Here is a 16,665-nt window from a genome sequence, read left to right as displayed (position 1 = left end):
ATGAAGACCAGGTAAGTTAAAGGCTCGCTTCCAGCTCTAAAAGGAGTCAGGCTCATGTTCTGACTCTCTGTGTGTCCTGGCTCCCTCCCTCTCTATAGAATGGGGACGGCAATAATGTCAAAGGAGGTGGGAGCAGCCTAGACACTCCAATTCTGCAAGCTTGGTGAACAGGTGCCCGAGATGTCCAACGGGCCACTTCTCCCACTGAACAAGGAGCAGATGCTCCTAAAGGAATGGGGCTACAGAGCAGCCAAGGCGTGGGAAGTAGGCTGGACCTTCCACAACTCCCAAAAGGCAGTGCTGTTGGGGAGGAAAATGTCAGAAATCATTCTTGCACCCCTCCCAGGGGTCCAAGAGACAGACGGGCAGGCAGACAGACAGAGAGACAGAGCCCTGTCCAGCTGGGAGTCTGCAACAGCTAGACAACCCCATTCTTAATAGGCCCTGGTGTCTTGAAGAGGGGGAGGGCTGCAGAGATTAGGAGGAGAAGGGCAGGCCCCACTGACGACATCAAACACACACAGCAACTGCTGCCCATTAGAACATTTATTTCTCAGAGAGAAAATAAGTTTAAGACAGTCATATTACAGTAGGTAAAATTAACTTTTGTATTCTTTACAAGCATAGATTTTTCTCTGTTTATTACCTCTCTTATACCATCTGTTATAAACAATTCTAGAAAGCAAATAAAGTCACTTTCTACAATAAATAGAGCATCGTGTGCTTCACAGCAGACGCGACTGAGACACATAGGCCCCATGCCACAGCAGGATCTGAGCCGTTTCCCGTTCTAAAAGAGCAGTTTTAAAAATGAGACTCAGAGAGAGACTGAAAGATTCAAAGAGACTGAAAAAAAAAAAAGGGAGAAAGAGACTAAGAAAGAGAAAGTATTGGGGGGAAGAGACAGACACAGAAAGAGAGAGAGAGAAAGCCCCGAGATCTTACAACACAGGTTGAGACGAAGGTCACATAGTCCACAGCCGACCGACTACCTGGGGAGGGGGGACGCATTGGCTCCTTTAAATAAACCACACTGTGTGCATTTAAAATACTCAGCCACACAATGGAGGACTCCAGTAATGGAAACTATAGGCCTGAATAATTTAGAACAGTATTTTACAATTATATACACTATGTCCTTCCCTAGCCATAGGCTGTATTGTAGTTTTATTATTGTACAAAATCCAAAACCCCATCCTTTATGTTATAGAGAGTTTTGTTGGTTCCCTTTTAAACTCTGGCTCATGTCCCAAACGTATAAGAAGTCGTGGCGGTTGGTTGGTTGTATTTTTAAAAAGTGTGTAAAAATGGCAGTGATCTCCCCAGTGACTTTGTTTTGTCCAAAACTCCCCTATGAAAAATTTAAAACAATTAAAAAGAACGTCAGGTTAAAAATCAACATGGCAATCAGTGGCCTGCAACCTGGCCCTGCAACTTTGGTGCTTAAGAGGTGAAAAGAAACATCCAGAGAACAGACATCGAAGCCTCTGAAAGTTGTGTTGGTTTGTCAGTCAGCATTCCCGTTTCACAGTTTTTTTTCCCTTCTGGTTTTGAGAAGGTAAAGGTGGAGAGGGGGTTGAAGGAAAAGAGGGAAAGGGACAGAGGGTTTGAAATAAAAGACTGTGTTCCCTGGAGTTCAGAGCAGCAGAGGCTAGGCAGGGCAGAGTGCAGGACAGGAAGATGCTGGACTGCAGGCCCCACGCCATCCCTAGTGGTAGAGAGAGAGGCTAGAGGCTGCAGGTGCAGAAAAGGAAAAGCCCACGAGGAGACGCTAGGAGGAGTGAAAGGGCAGACCCAGCCAAAGGGCACAGCTTCACCCAACAACCCTCGAATCCACATGGACAGATGGACACTGGCACAAGCAGCCTGGTCTGCTGACAGGAGCCCGTCCAGCCTGAGCCCACCTCTCTGCAAGACAGAAGAGGGCTGGAGGGACCCTGCCTCAATCTAAGCGGGCAAGTTCTCACAGGCTGGCCTCAGCTGTTTGTCTGTAGCACATGTAAGGGGGTGGGGAGGTGTGCTGGTGAAGGGGTCACCCAAGTGGTAGGCTAGCAGCTGGCCTCAAAGGGAATGAGCCATAAAAAGAAAAAGCTCAGTTTGGTGATGGTTTCTGTCAGTTTGGCACAAGAGGAAGTCGGGAAAGGAACAAGGGAAAAAGAGAGACTGGGCAGAGGTGCAGAAGATGGGGCAGGGAAGAGGTATGAGGACAGGTGATAGAGAGAGAGGGTGAGCTCCGTGAGATTCCCCGTGGGACCCTAGTGTATCCACAGCACCTCTGGGGTCAGTGTCAGAGCCTCGCTCACCCTGAGGTGTAGTTAGTTGGGAATGGGTTGGAGGGGCCAGGCACACCCTTGAGAAAGCCCAAGACCTCTTGCTTTCTGGGGCCAGGTCTATCTCCTCGGCTGGGCCCAAGCCTCACAGCTGTTTCTATTTCTAACTGGTTCTTCAGTGGACAAGCCCCTGAGGGAGCTCAGGTGGGAGTTTTTGGCACACAGCAGGCCCACCAGGGGAACCATGCAGTTTAGTCCAAACTGGGGCCTTGTCCTTGGGGAGGATACAGCCCAGTCCCTGGCCTGCCATGGAAGGGGCAAGCTGCCAGCCGTACGTCTGGCTGGGGCAGGAAGAGGCTTCTCTGTGCCCCACAGGACGGAGGCAGGGCAGGCAGATGCAGGCCAGGCCCTGCCCTTACAGGTAGCTGGAGGTGACAAAGGAGTGGGGTCCCCGCACTCGGCTCAGGTGGATCATCGCACGGTCGTAGGCCACCTGCACTGACTTGCGGATGCTGGTCTTGCGGCCTTCCAGCATCTTGAGCTTGTCCACAGTGTCTTCCACACCCAGGGGCAGGACTTTGTCCCTCGGAAGCCACTGCCTAAAATACAAGCACAGTAAGAAGGCTGGACCATGGTGGGTCCCAAAGGAGGCTCTTCTGGACCCACTTGCCCAGGACCAGCAAAGCCAGGGGGAGGGGACAGGGCAGAGGGAGGCAGGCTGGGATGCCACAGGCAGGAAACTACCAAGGGACTTATTTTGCAGCTGGGCCCAGGACACTCACTCAGCTTAGACGGTTGCCAGAGGGAAGCCCATGTGCCCCCAGGGAGACTAGCTGAGTCATCTGGAGGGCTCTGAGCCTCACCCTGCCTTGCGGAGTCAGGGAGCTACAGCTAGGAAGTGGAGCTGATGTCAGGAATCGATGAAATGATCTCTGGTGGGGCCTGCACCTGGTGTTTTTTAAAAGGTCCCTGAGTGAATATAACATGTGGCTAAGAGCCCAGCCTTTGGAGCCAGATCTTGGTTTGTATCCCAGTTCTGGCTATGGATTCTTGGCTTTCTGAGCCTCAGCTTCCTCATCTGTAAAATGGATTGGGAGGGGATTAATGAAGATTTAAATGAGGACCAAATGAAATCATACACGTAAAGCAATTTGCATAAAGAAATGGAGTAAATGCTCAATAAATGATAGCTATTAGCTAGTCCTACCTCCTCACTCTACAGAAGCAGAGGTGAAAGAATCCTCCTGCTGGTGTTTGTAAGCCATGAGCAGACAAGCCCCTTGCGGTGGATCCTGCACTGCCCAGAATTCTCCGCCCAGGACTGAGACATGCTTCCCTGCAGCCGCTGGGAGTGTTGGCAGATTACAGGCTCTCAAGTGAGTCCCGCTCCAGGAATCAACCCCCATCAATGTCACCCCCCTCCCCAGGGGCAGCCAGCATTCAATGACTGGTTGACATGGGGGTACAAAGGCACAGCCCCAATCCCTGACATCTCTAATGAGCCACCCAGCTCCAGAGCTCCAAACAGGATGAGCTGAGGCCTCTGCAGCAAGTGCACTGCAGTTCAACTTTTTCCTCTGCCCAGTGCTGCGCCCCCTCACCCTCACAGCTCTTCCCAATGACTCCGAATACAAATCTCCATCTCAGAGTGTTTCACAAGGAATCTAATCTGCAATACCCCTCAGTTACTATTAACACCATTTAATCAGTGTTATTAGTAACACCAGGTTACTGTTAACATGGCAAATGCAGACCGGCTGCTGGCAGGTAACCATTCACCTTCACCTGGGTGGAGGCAGGGTGGCCGAGTCCACAGCCCCTCTGTGTACCTCTCCGGCACGTCAGCATTAGAACAGCCACCTGGTTGGGCCCCTCGGCCTGCATCCTGGTGCACCCTCCCAGCAGCAGCACCCACTCACCAGGTGCGTTTATTGTCAAAGAAGAGGACAAGGAAGAGCTTCTCTCCAGCCTCGGCCTGTTTCTGCTCTCCCAGCTTCAGCACATCCAGTGGGGGGACGGGGATGGGGACGCCATTGTGCAGAAGGCCCTCCCGGGGCATCTTGGGATCGATGATCTGGAAGCAGGAAAGGAGACAGCATTCAGCGGGGGGTGGACGGGGTGACCAGTGCATCCTGCTGTAGGACTAACCACTGAACCACCGTACACCAAAGCTATGCAGGGGATTGGCTCGGCCCACAATGCAGTGATGGAGGAGCTGACCTCTTCCAATGACCCTCAGTACCCCAAACAGAAATTCTGACCCTGTTTCCCCAGGTATTGTCCTAATCCTTTGGCCCTTTCCAATCAGACCTTCCGACAAGGGAGCTTGCTCCATCAACTGTCAGGCCCCAGAGCTGAAAGAGGAGTACTGGGAAGCCAGGGTGGGGGGTTTTCAGAAGTGAGTGGAGCATCTCTGACGTCCAGGCCAGATAGACAAACGCCTTCCTCCCAATGTCCCTTAGGGGAAAGGAATGGAGGCCATTTTTTTCCCCTGCCAATTTACCTTTAGAACCTGTGCAATTCATTTCAAAATCTCAGGGGCTTCCTAGACACCATGGCTGTGAAGAAGGTCCTGAATCGGCCAGAGGGCCCATCCCTTTGGTTCTACCTAAACAGATCTCCTGGTTACCCACCACCTTCCTGTCTGACTATAATCCTTCCTGGTGCACAGACCAGATACAATTTTAGCACCTCCACGGTAAAATCAGAGAGAAGGCAAAAGACTGAGTGTGGAGGGTTGCTGAAGAGGGGAGAATGATGTGGTCGGAAACAAGGGCCACTGGAAGAATGAGTCCTTGAGGCTACAGGCTCCACAAGGGCAAGGGCTCAGCAAAATGCCTGGTGGCATCAACATAATAATTCTCCAGCGCTGTGGAGCACTGACAAAGTTACCAAAGCTCCTAATTATTCACACATCATCTTATTTCATCCTCTTGCTGATGCTGAGAAGTCTGCTGACAAGTACTAGCTGACAGAGGAGAATGCCAAGCACAGAAGGATGTAGCTGGCTGGGACTAAAACCAGGCGCCTGGACAAGGCTTGGGCCTCTGCTGCCCACTGCCTCCTACACAGCCCCTGCTTCCAGAGCAGCTGGCTGATAATCTCTGTGCACCAAGGCCAGGGAGACTTGGAAACTTACGGAGGAGGCAGCTTTCTCCAGAGATGGAGCAATCTTAATTCCTATACCCTGTCCCAGGGGGTCTCTTATAATAATAAATTGCTCTATTTACTTCTGGGTGTTTGCCAGCTTCCCTACATCCTTCTCAAGATAAGCAGCTAAAAGCAGGTCCTCTAGTTAAGAGTTTACTCTAAGGAAGAACCACCACTACCCTGCCCCCAGCTGTGTGATTTGGTAAAAACTCTAACTCCCAGCCTGTCTGTCCCTCCTGGGACTGAAGCTAAGGGTCCTAATGAGAACCACCAGACAAGCCCTCCTGAACTTCCTCGATTATCAACAGTGGGGATAGTGCCTGGCTTGGAAAGTGGGGCAGACTGTGAAAAGTGTCCCCCCAAGGGCAGAAGCAAGATGGGCAAGTCTGCCTCTTAAGGGGAGCTCGCCTCCCTTTTTAAAAAAGACAGAGGCAAATGTATCCCCAAATAATAAATAATGGTCCATTCACTCAAATGTCATGCAGATGTAAAACATGGAAATAAAGTCTGCAATAACATTTAACACATTACATAACAAATGCGTACACACACCATTGTTACGGCTATAATATATAAACGATAAATAGAAGCAACAATACAAAATGCTTATAGATGATGTCATAATGCTGCGATTTGTGTTGATTTTCCCTTTTTCCAAAGCTTCTGCAATGTAGATACATAATTTTTACATAAAAACAAAAAACATTTTTTTAAAGAACAAGAGCCTCAGAAATTTAAAAACCGTATAGTCACTATATGTGCAAGTACATATTTAAGTATGCAGAGGAAAATGACTGGGAGAGCATAAACCAAAATGAAAACACAGGTTGTATTCAGGTGGTAGGTTTTTTCAGGTGGTGGCTGAATTTCTTTATCACAAAAGAAAATGTATGATTAAGAAGATAATTAAAAAGGAAAAAAAGAGGGGCTTCCTTGGTGGTGCAGTGGTTAAGAATCCGCCTGCCAATGCAGGGGACACGGGTTCGATCCCTGGTCCGGGAAGACTCCACATGCTGTGGAGCAACTAAGCCCGTGCGCCACAACTACTGAGCCTGCGCTCTAGAGCCCGTAAGCCACAACTACTGAGCCCACATGCCACAACTACTGAAGCCCACGCAGCTAGAGCCCATGCTCCACAACAAGAGAAGCCACGACAATGAGAAGCTCGCACACCCCAACGAAGAGTAGCCCCTGCTCACCGAAACTAGAGAAAGCCCGTGCAGAGCAACGAAGACCCAACACAGCCAAAAAATAAATAAATAAATTTATTTTAAAAAAAAAGAAAAAAAAAAGAGACTAGTTTTAGACTGGCTTTCTTTGTATTGTGAGATTAAAAAAAACAAAACTAAACCTGCACAGTCTTAATCAATTCTTCAACAACTAAGCTGGGGGTCTCACTGACAGCTGGGCATGGAGCCTGTGAAGGCAGCCCCAGGTCCAACCTCCTCAGCGCTGGATCACAATGTGGATCTCCCACCTGCCACTGCTAAGCAGGGGGTGAGGCAGGTAGCATGGGTTCCAATATGACTCCAGAAAGTCATATAACCTCTTGGAGCTACAGTTTCCTCACCTGTCTAAAAAGGATCAGAGTTCCTGCACTCTTCACCTAAAGAGGCTGCTGTCTATGAAAAGAGCCATAGACAAAAATGAGCTGGGAGAGGCTCAGAGCTCTGTGTGCACGCATAGGCTGGCAGGGCGGTTCTCAACACCCACTATAGATCATCTGGGGAGTGTTAAAAAAAATAGTCATTAAAAAAAAGAAACAAAAATATTCATGCCTTGGTCTGGCTTTAGAGAGTCTAATACAGTTGATCTGAGATGGGGCCCCAGGATCTACATTGTTTAAAAAATTCCCCCAGATGATTGTGACATGCCCCAAAGGTTAGAATCAGTATTTTCAGGGCCAGATGGATATTACCTCCCTAATATAGAAAGAGCCCTAAGACATAACAATCAGGGTGGTAAAAATTAGAATTTTTAGCTACTGCCACTATGGAAAAAATGGAAATTTTAGCTACTGCTGGTGGGAGTATAAACCAGAACTAATGTTCTAAGGGGCAACTTGGCAATTTGCATCAGAATTTTACATAGATGCCCCAAGAAGGCATTCCTAAGACTTCTTCACTGTGAAGAAATAACCATGGATGTGCACAAATGTTAAGCTACAATGATGCTTACTGCTGGCTGTTTATCATAGTGAAAAATTCAAAATGATCTAAATGACCAACTAGGGAATGGTTAAAATAAGGTACACGCATACGCCTGAAGATGATGCAGTAATGAAAGTGTTGCTGATGAAGAATGTTTAATGGCATAAGACATGCATGCTCATGGTGTACTGTTAAGTGAAGGGGAGGTTAAACAGAGTACGGTCTCATATTTATGCACATTTATGCATTAAACAGAAAAAAAAGGGCTGAGGATATACATCAAGAGGTAATCTCTGAATAGATGGCACTGTGGGTGATTTTGAACTCAGTGGCTCAGAACACAGGCTTTGACATCACACACTTTGAGCCCTGGGCTCAAATTCCAACCCTGCCACTTAATAGCTAGATGACCATGGTAGCAAATAGATCTTCAGTTTTTTCCCCTGTAAAATGAGAATAACCATACCTTCCTCAGCATTTCAAGAACTTAGCATGACAGACATTTAGTAAAACACCTAAGCATTATTAACAGCTTTTACAATTTTCTACAATGAGCACATTTTACTTTTATGAATAATAGATAATTTTTTTTATTTAGCAAATAAATATATGCTATTAAATCACTAAGAGCCCTAACTTCTGTCTGCAAACTTTAACCTATTTTAAGAGCCCTAAGCAGGGAGTCTAGCTGGTGTGACCCACCCAGGCTGGGATAAAACCTCCCTCCCTTCTGCAGCTAAAGGTACCCTGACTCCCAATCACACTCTCCTGGCTTGATCCAATCAGATAAGCCCCCAAGGCAAGGCAGGGGCCAGACCACCCATAGGAGGGAGGAGGATCAGGCAGACTCACCAAGGCGGGGTAGGAGGGATAACCTCGGCACTTGGCCCACACCAGCTCCAGGGGCTCCAGGTCTCCACGGTCTTCAAAGGGCATCAGGAGGCTTCTGCCTGGGGGTGGGGGAGGGGAGGAGACAGTGCCCAAGGGGGCATGGAATGGTGCCCAGGAGGCCTGCCCGGGGCCTCCATTTGACTGGGGCAGCCCAGGAATGAGTCAGCAACATCCCCTCCACCCTTCCTCTTCCCTACCCTCTCCTTAGTTCTTAAGACTAGATCAGGAGACGGCAAACTTGTTCTTTAAAAGGCCAAATAGTAAGTATTTTAGGTTTTGCAGTCTCCATTGCAACTACTCAACTCTACTATTGTAGCATGAAAGCAGCCATAGACGATTGGTAAATGAACAAGCACTGCTGTATCCCCATAAAACTTTATTTCTGGACACTGAAATCTGAATTTTGTGTAATTTTTACGTGTTACAAAATGTCATTCTTCGCTTGATTTTCAATCATTTGAAAATGTAAAAAACGTTCTTAGCTCGTGGGCCCTACAAAAAAAGGCAACAGGTTACAGTTTGCTGACCTCTGAACTAGAACCCTAGGTTGATGTTCCTTGGAAAAATATAACTGCTTCATCACCAGGACACCAGGAAGAAGAACTATAATGCATCTTGGCAAAGCCACAAACTGCTCTCTGGGCCTCCCTGACTGGTGGGCCTCATGATGGAGGCTTCATGGAAAAAGATGCCTGGGATGGATATCCCAGTAAAACTATTTGCTAAATGAGTTCTTTTCTGACAGGGCCATACCTGGCTATCCAGGACACCTGGCTGCACAGCACTCAGCAGAGCCAAGCAGGTCTGCAGATTCTTTTCTTGCCAGTTTTGTCAGAACCTTACACAGGGTGTCCTGCCTGGGGCAGGCACCACATCTCTTCGGTTTACTTTGTTCTGCACCTAATGCATTAGCACACGTGGATGGGTACTTCACAAATGTCTCTGAATACACAGAGGAACGTCCCTTCCCCTCCCCAGTCTATAAGCTGGCAACAGGGAGGTGACCACACTCAACTAAGGAAAAGATCCAATTCCACAGAGTAGAAATCATGTTCCTAAGGAAACATTACCATCTACATATATAATTTTTTTATAAAGTATATTCCTGATAATGAGGTCTTGTTTTCTGTCTATTAAATCAATAGCAATAACAACAAAAAGACAAAATCCATTACTGAAGAGGCAGGCTGTGGGGAAACTGGTGCAATCATATACTGCTGAGGAAATTGCAGACCAGTCTAATCCTTTCAGAATATAATTTGGCAGTAAGTCTCAAGAGCCATTTTAAAAAAAGTATGAACAATCTACTCCAGTAAATTCCTTCCCTGGGAATTTGTTCTTAGAAAAATAACTTTTAAAACGAATAAGAGGCTTTTGAACAAAAATATGGGTTCACTACCTTATGTATAATGTTAAAATTTGAAAATAACCAAATTCTAACAATGAAACAAGTAAATTATAATGCATTGATTGGAAGATAACATTGAAAAAAGCAGAATATGAAAGAGCATGTGTTTTGGATTAGCATTTTGTGAAAAACGTGCCTGAAATAAATAGAAGGCAACATAGAGAAATGAAGGCAATTGTGTTAAGGTGATGGAACAGTGGAAGGTCAGTTTCCTTTTTAAATTTCCTTTGGCATCATTTTAATAATTACGTGGTTTTAAAAATAAGAATAAAATGTCACCACCAGAAGCACAAAGTACGTGCCAATCCGCTCCCAGTTCTGCACTAGATGCTGTACAAATTAACCTAGACATAAGCCCTGCCTTCTGGGCACTGACAGTCAGACAGTAATGAAACATGCAGGCATGCATTCATCAACACACATATGAAAAAGAAACTGATGCTAAGGGAAAATAAAGCAGTTGGGAAAAGGAAAGAGGGGAAGAGAAGCCCTGAAGGCTGAGTGTTAGATGGAAGCTTCAAAGACAGGGCATCCAGAGTGCACACCCCCCATAGGAGGGCTGGACAGAGGTGTGCTCAGAGAACAGCCAGCCCTGCACCTGTTCCACCTAAGCACCACCCAGTCCTCTCCTTTGGCTCTGCCCTGTCCTTTATTCCTTCAGTCAGAGGAGATAAGATCCATGTGTTTTACTGTTTGGACCTGCTGGAGTAGAATGTCTCCATTTTACCCCAGTAGGGAGTAGAAGCATTGGATCACATGAAATTACAGGGTTATGTGTGAAATTCAGTGACACAGGATATCATATTACTCCTGTGAGGGCAGACTGGAAATATCTATCAAAATTACAAATGCATACTTCCTCCAATACAGCAATAGAGTATATCTATAGATATACTCCCCAGGGATACAAAATGATCTTTGTACAAGGTTGCCCACTGCAACATTGACTATGACAATTAAACAAAAACAATTTAAACGTCCATCTGCAGAGGGCCAGCTAAGTAAATGATAGCACACCTATGTAATGGGATATTAGGCAGCCAATAAAAAGCACAAAAGAATCTCCAAGATATATTATTAACTGAAAAAAGGCATAGTTTAGAGGAATGTGCATGTTAGGCTTCTCTGCTCACTCTTTTAAATATACACACAAGTTTTTGGTTTGTGTACGTATGGATTACATCTGGAAAGACACAAAAGAAACCGCTAACAATGGCTATTCTAGGGAGGGGAGAACTGGCTTTTCATTATGCACCCTTTTGTACATTTCTGATTTTTGTCACCATGGTATGTGTTACTTATTCAAAATAAGATGAATTAAAAAAAAAGTAAAAGGAGTATGAATGACCTGGGAGGAAGGGCCATTTCCCTGACGAGTGCCCCCAGGTTCGGAGGAGCTCAGGGTCTGGCTGCAGCCCGCAGAACTGGTTCTCTGGAAGGCCTGGTCCCCCAAGATGCACCTGTACAGCACTCCTCACCTGAGCCGTTGTAGTCAGAGTCTCCATTCACACCTTCCAGGAAGGGCACTCGAGACAGGGCTGGCTTCCCTCGGCTGCGTTTGGGGGGTGTCAGACCACTGCATATAGAGCAGGGAGGGAGAGAGGAGCGAAATGAACAATTTCAATGAGTAACACATCCACTCCTGCTCTCCCATCTCTGCTAGGAGCAGAGCTGCAAAAACCCTTCAAGGAGAATGGTTTCTCACCTTCCCCTAAAAACTCATATTAACCTGTGATATACTTCTGACCAGAATGTTCCCACGAGGCTTAAGGAAACATTTCATCCATGTGGAAGGACTGAACTTGGAAAGAGAGGCCTGCTCCCCTGCCCAGGGACACTGGATTTCATCCAGAGGGAAGGTCACCCAGGCACTTGTCAATCCTTCCAGAGTCTAAGCAGCCTGGCCATGAGGAGGGCCTGTCTCACATCTGCCCAGAATTCTTAACTCTCTGGTTCACATTGCTTCTCTAGAAACCAATTTATTTTTGAGGTACAAAAATCTGCCTCTTTCCCAAATTTTCTATAATGGACATGCCTTACTTCCTTAATTAGAAAAGACTTTTTAAATTGGAAAAACAATCCGCTTCTCACTTCTACTTTATGTGTGTGACGTTTTTCTTAGACAGAGATGGATTTTTTTAAACTACCAAGCAGACCAGTTTTTTTAAAATATGGCTACTGCAAAGAGATAAAAAATATATAGTAGACAAAGACTAGAAGGTAATAGGCAAAAATGAGAACAGTAATACAAGAATAATGGTATAACTGGAACCCACCCAGGCATCAGTATTTTTAAGTTGCTCCCAAAGCAATTCTAATGTACAATCACAGTTAGAAGCTCTGGGCAAGAATGATGTGGCTATGGTTTTTTCCCATTCAAACTTTAAAAAATATTACTGCTGTATAATTATTTCAACAAAAAAAATTGCTTAAAAGACAAGTCAACAACTTGCAGTAGAGCAAAAATGCTTAAGAAGCCCCTAATGGGATACGAAGAGGCCAGGGTTAAGACTGGTTGGAGAGTAGGGTACTCCTGCGTTACTGAATCATAACTGACTTTATCATGGTCTTATACAGAAAACCTGGCACAATGAGAACCTGATGAATCATAATCCTTCAGTTAGTAGTAGGTTGGGAGCTTTCTTCCTGCTAGTCAAAATTAGGACCTGTTGGGGAAAAAACAACACCCAGTTCACATTCAGAATTCAGTTCCCATGCACCCTACAAAAATCTGTCACTGGACTTAAAGAATCTGAGTCCTTATAAAAATGTAAGGTACTGGTAGTTCTATTATGAAAGCCTCTCCAAGTTCACATCATGGATCTGGGGAGACATCTCCAAATACAACATAGGAGGGCACAACCAAGCAGTTAAGAGAGAAACTCTGGAGCCAGACTACCTGGGTTCAGAACCTCACTCTGTGCTACTCGTTCATTCTGTGACCCTGAGCAAGTTAACCTCTCTGAGGCTTGTGTTCCCCATGTGTTGCTGTGAGGATTTAATGGATTAATACACAGCAAGCACTCAGTACAGAACACACCAAGTATTCAATAAATAGAAGTTATATAGTAAATATTATAATATAAACGGCAGTAAATTTTAAAGTCTCACTTGAATATTATAAACTACCAATGTTATACTATCAGATGATGAGCTCTGAGAAGGTTGAGCTCAATGAGACAGGATGCAACACCAAAACTAGGTCCATATGTTCCTGTTTCATAGAAAAACGCACAAGTGACTCGATCATGGCCTGCATTTCAGCCCTCTCTCTAAGTTACCCAGGTCTAAGCAGACAGCCCAATCTATAATTATTTTGCTTACTGGCTTAACATTTATCTCTCCCTTCTAGATGATAAGCTCCTTGAGAACAGACACCTTATCAGGGCTTAGAACAGTACCTGGCTCACGGTAAGTGCTTAATTAATAATTGAATGAGTGACCCAAAGAAGAGGGTGCAGCTCCAAACTGCTCAGAAAATCATTAGAAAAGATAAACCCAGGGACAGGATGGGAAGGGGATGGGATTAGTGACCAGAAATTCTTTCAAGGTTCTTTATTCTGCGATTATATGATTCTAGTCTAATTAATAAGATCTTCCTTTATGTACTTACCCCCACAATGTAGGAAAAAAGAAAAGAAAGAAAAAGAAAAAAATCCCTGTAGTTGAAGGCCTGAATCTCCTGTTGTAAACCGCAAAATTCTACTGAGAACCACTGAGCTAAAGAGGAAACGCCTTCCAAGGGCATTGTTCCCACACTGAGCAGGGCCCCAGAGAAACTGGTGGCTTTGGCATGTTCCGCAGAAAGGCAAGCAGTCTGAACGGGCAGGCTAACCAGAGCCTGGCCTGGCTTGCTCCTTGCGGCTCACAGCTGGGAAGAGCACCCTTTGTGGAGGGAGGGGCCGAACATACCTTCTACCTTTAGTCAAGGACTAAGAGGGGACAGTTTGATAACCCCACTCCTACCCCACCCCAGTGAACTGGGTTTCCAGGCACCTTATCTTTGAAGGGAGTCAGGAACTCCAACCCGGGACCGGGCTAGAAGCATCCTGTATGATTTTGAAATCTCTACCTCTTCTCTATGCCTGGTAACTGTGTTTTCCCATCCACTCCTCCTATATCTCTAGAGCTGTAACATGGAGGGAGACAGCTAGGACATTTCTGAGGCTTGGTGGGGAAGAATATCTCTAAGGAGCCACTGAAAGCTGGGCCCTGCTACAGCGCGGGAGCAGTCCAGGCCCAAGGGGGCATCTGGGGGCCTCCAAGAGCCCAGCACCAGTGTAGAGTGAGAACCCAATAGAACCTACACCCAGCCTGCCTTTGAAGCACTTCAAACACAGACACATAGTATTTTGGTGCTGCCCTGGGACCTCTCCTCCCCTGCTCTGAACCCAGAATCCATCCAGTAGCCATGTGGAGGGACCATGAGGTCAGCCTTCAGGACAAGTCATTCTTCTTCTGTGGCACTGAAGGTCTCCCATTTCCAAGAGTCCCACACTCCCTCGTGTCTTGCAGAGCATACAACACAGAGCAGAGAGATTCAATAAACTCTTAGTCGTGGAAGAAAGTTGAAGGTTCTGGCCTCGGAAATCCTCCCTTCAGGTGAAAGAATGGGAAAAGAAACCCATCCCTTCCCAGCTCAAAGATGGTAGAAGAGCTGGGGCCTTTGTCAGACTAAAAGGCAATTCCAAATTTCCTATCTGTCCATTTCTTATTCCTACACCACTGCTATGATGCCCTGAAAGGCAAAGGGTGAAACCATGTCTATAACTGGGTTATCTAAATGGGCCAGGGGGTGGGTGGGGATTGGCTCAAATGTTAACTTCACTGGGCAATACAGAGGGTGTCCCCACCCTCTGGAGCCAAATTCAGGTCTACAAACCCTATAAAGCATCAGCACTACTCCCCCCTAGTCAGATCAGGCCTGACAGTCAAGGGTCACAACGTTTCCTAGGAGCTACCAGAGTCACAGATGAGAGGCTTCAGGAAATAACAGGGGTGCGGGAAGAAAAAAACTGAGATAAGCAGGACGAGGTTCAATCTGCAGCTGAAAGGAAAATAAATGGAGAGGTGGCAGAGCTGCAAACACGGCTTTGGGACAAGTGTTCTTACCTGCAAGCTTCAAATGCCAGTCCACCACTGAGACCCAAACTACATTCTGAGTCAGACCCGCTTTCAGTGTGTTTTCCAAAGCCGTTGGTCACACCTGCCAAGAACACACAAAGTGAGCCTGAGTGTAGAAACCCCCTTCCCCGACACATGCTGCAGTGTGAGGCAGCCACCTTGGGAGGGCTCAGCAGGGAGGGATGGAGAGGATGGCTGGTCCCTCCTCTTGGGAAATGGGTCTTGGGTGGTGGAGAGAACCTGATAAAGGTTTGGGGGAAATGTTGGCTAGGGCAGTGAACAGACACTGCATTTACCGTCCCATCCTTCTGGGTTTACTTGAAGGAAAATAGCCTATAGCTCATTCCAGTTACTGTCATTTGACTACAATGGGAAATACCAAGACTTCCTCATTCCGGCTTGTTCACAAGTCCCTGGATCTGCTTCTAATTTCAAGCCTCAATTATCAGGGAGTCTCCTCTGCCTCTTGGGAAGCCCACCCACCTTGCCTCTTCAGATAAACACTCACACACCCTATCCATCACACAGCTGGCAATAGCTAGCTTCATTCTTTTGGGATGGTGTCAGGGGAGGCTGGAGCCGGATAAGGACTGTGTCAACCACACCCTGAGATATCTAGCAGAGCTAGTTAAAGTTGAGGATGGGGGGAACTTTTCAGCAGATCTAAGGCAGACCAGACCTTCCTGGGATGATGGGGAGTCAGATTCCCTGGGTTCTAGACTGGGCTCTGAAATATGGGTCCCTTTTCCTCTTTCAGCCTTGGCTTCTACTTTCGTGAAGTGAAGGTAATACCTTCTTACTTATGGAGGATGCTATTAAGTATGAATGAGAGAAGGTCTGTTTACAGCAGGGAGCCCTTCAGAGGCAAATGAAGACTGTCTGGTCATCCCAGGGACAAGACTCTCACCTGCCATCAAAGCTTCAACTCTCCTCTCTATCTACCCAATTCCCAACCACCATCCAGAATCCCACAAGTCTGACAGCTGAGCCAAGAGCTCTAAGTCACATATACCTTAGCCAGAAAACTGTGAGGCAAGTCACACCTGTAAGAGCAGGTGTCTGAGCCAACATATCTGGACCCTAACCTGGCTCTGCCTCTAACATCATGACCTCAATTTAAATCACCAAAGCCTACTGTGCCTCATCTATAAAGGATCAACACCTGCTTTTAAGAGAACCCACTAAAGTTGTGCAAAAATATTCCTGGGTACCAGGTAGCTGGGATGGTGGAGGAGAAACAGATTCTAGCCCCCAAGCGGTGGGCCCCCTCAGGTTGGATGAGCCTGATGTCTAGACCTATTTCCCAACAGCAGGATTTTTCATTTTTAGTGCTCAGTGCTGTTTGGCTGTGCCTGATATAACTGACAGGATGACAACAATAACTGCTACCAACTACTGCTATATACCAAGTGCTTTATATAGGCTACTTCCAATCCTTAGAGCCACACAAGGAAGGTGTCACTAGCCCCATATTAGAAATAAGGAATAGGCTCACAGAGGTTAATTCATACGCCCCAGGATACACAGCTAGTAAGAAGATGGGATTTGAATTCAAGTCTGCCTCAAGCTCTTGACTCTATATAAACACCCTACTGCCCTAATACAGGGAAGCTTGGACCAGACAGGAAAGGAAGGTACTGCTGGAAACAAAGTATTAGGTAGGAAGACAGAA

At 46.4% G+C, this 16,665-nt stretch overlaps 1 protein-coding gene and 1 long non-coding RNA gene across 9 annotated transcripts in view; one reads left to right on the top strand and one right to left on the bottom strand.

The window, feature by feature from the left end:
- The window catches only part of LOC125965622 (uncharacterized), a 39,037-nt gene extending 25,534 nt beyond the window's left edge, over positions 1-13,503 (top strand). The window contains exon 3 of the long non-coding RNA XR_007479718.1: positions 13,222-13,503. This is a non-coding gene — a long non-coding RNA (uncharacterized LOC125965622). The remainder of the gene's footprint in view (positions 1-13,221) is intronic.
- Positions 1-16,665, bottom strand: part of BRPF3 (bromodomain and PHD finger containing 3) — a 36,745-nt gene that overhangs the window by 1,748 nt on the left and 18,332 nt on the right. Inside the window, exons 9-14 of one of the 8 annotated variants that reach the window (XR_004482233.2) lie at positions 14,982-15,075; positions 11,348-11,445; positions 8,423-8,520; positions 4,190-4,344; positions 3,053-3,348; positions 2,759-2,869 (exon numbers count right to left, since the gene is read on the bottom strand). Coding sequence is in view for 6 of the 8 variants with exons in the window: in XM_004267672.4 (XP_004267720.1) it covers positions 2,686-2,869; positions 4,190-4,344; positions 8,423-8,520; positions 11,348-11,445; positions 14,982-15,075 (629 nt within the window). In the remaining 2 variants the exon portion in view is untranslated. The other 7 variants (XM_004267672.4, XM_033424143.2, XM_033424142.2 and 4 more) reach the window with 7 other exon arrangements.

This window comes from Orcinus orca, chromosome 10 (genome assembly GCF_937001465.1).
Source record: "Orcinus orca chromosome 10, mOrcOrc1.1, whole genome shotgun sequence".
Taxonomy (NCBI): domain Eukaryota; kingdom Metazoa; phylum Chordata; class Mammalia; order Artiodactyla; family Delphinidae; genus Orcinus; species Orcinus orca.
Note: the sequence above shows the minus strand (reverse complement) of the source record. Positions and strands in the feature narration are given on the sequence as shown.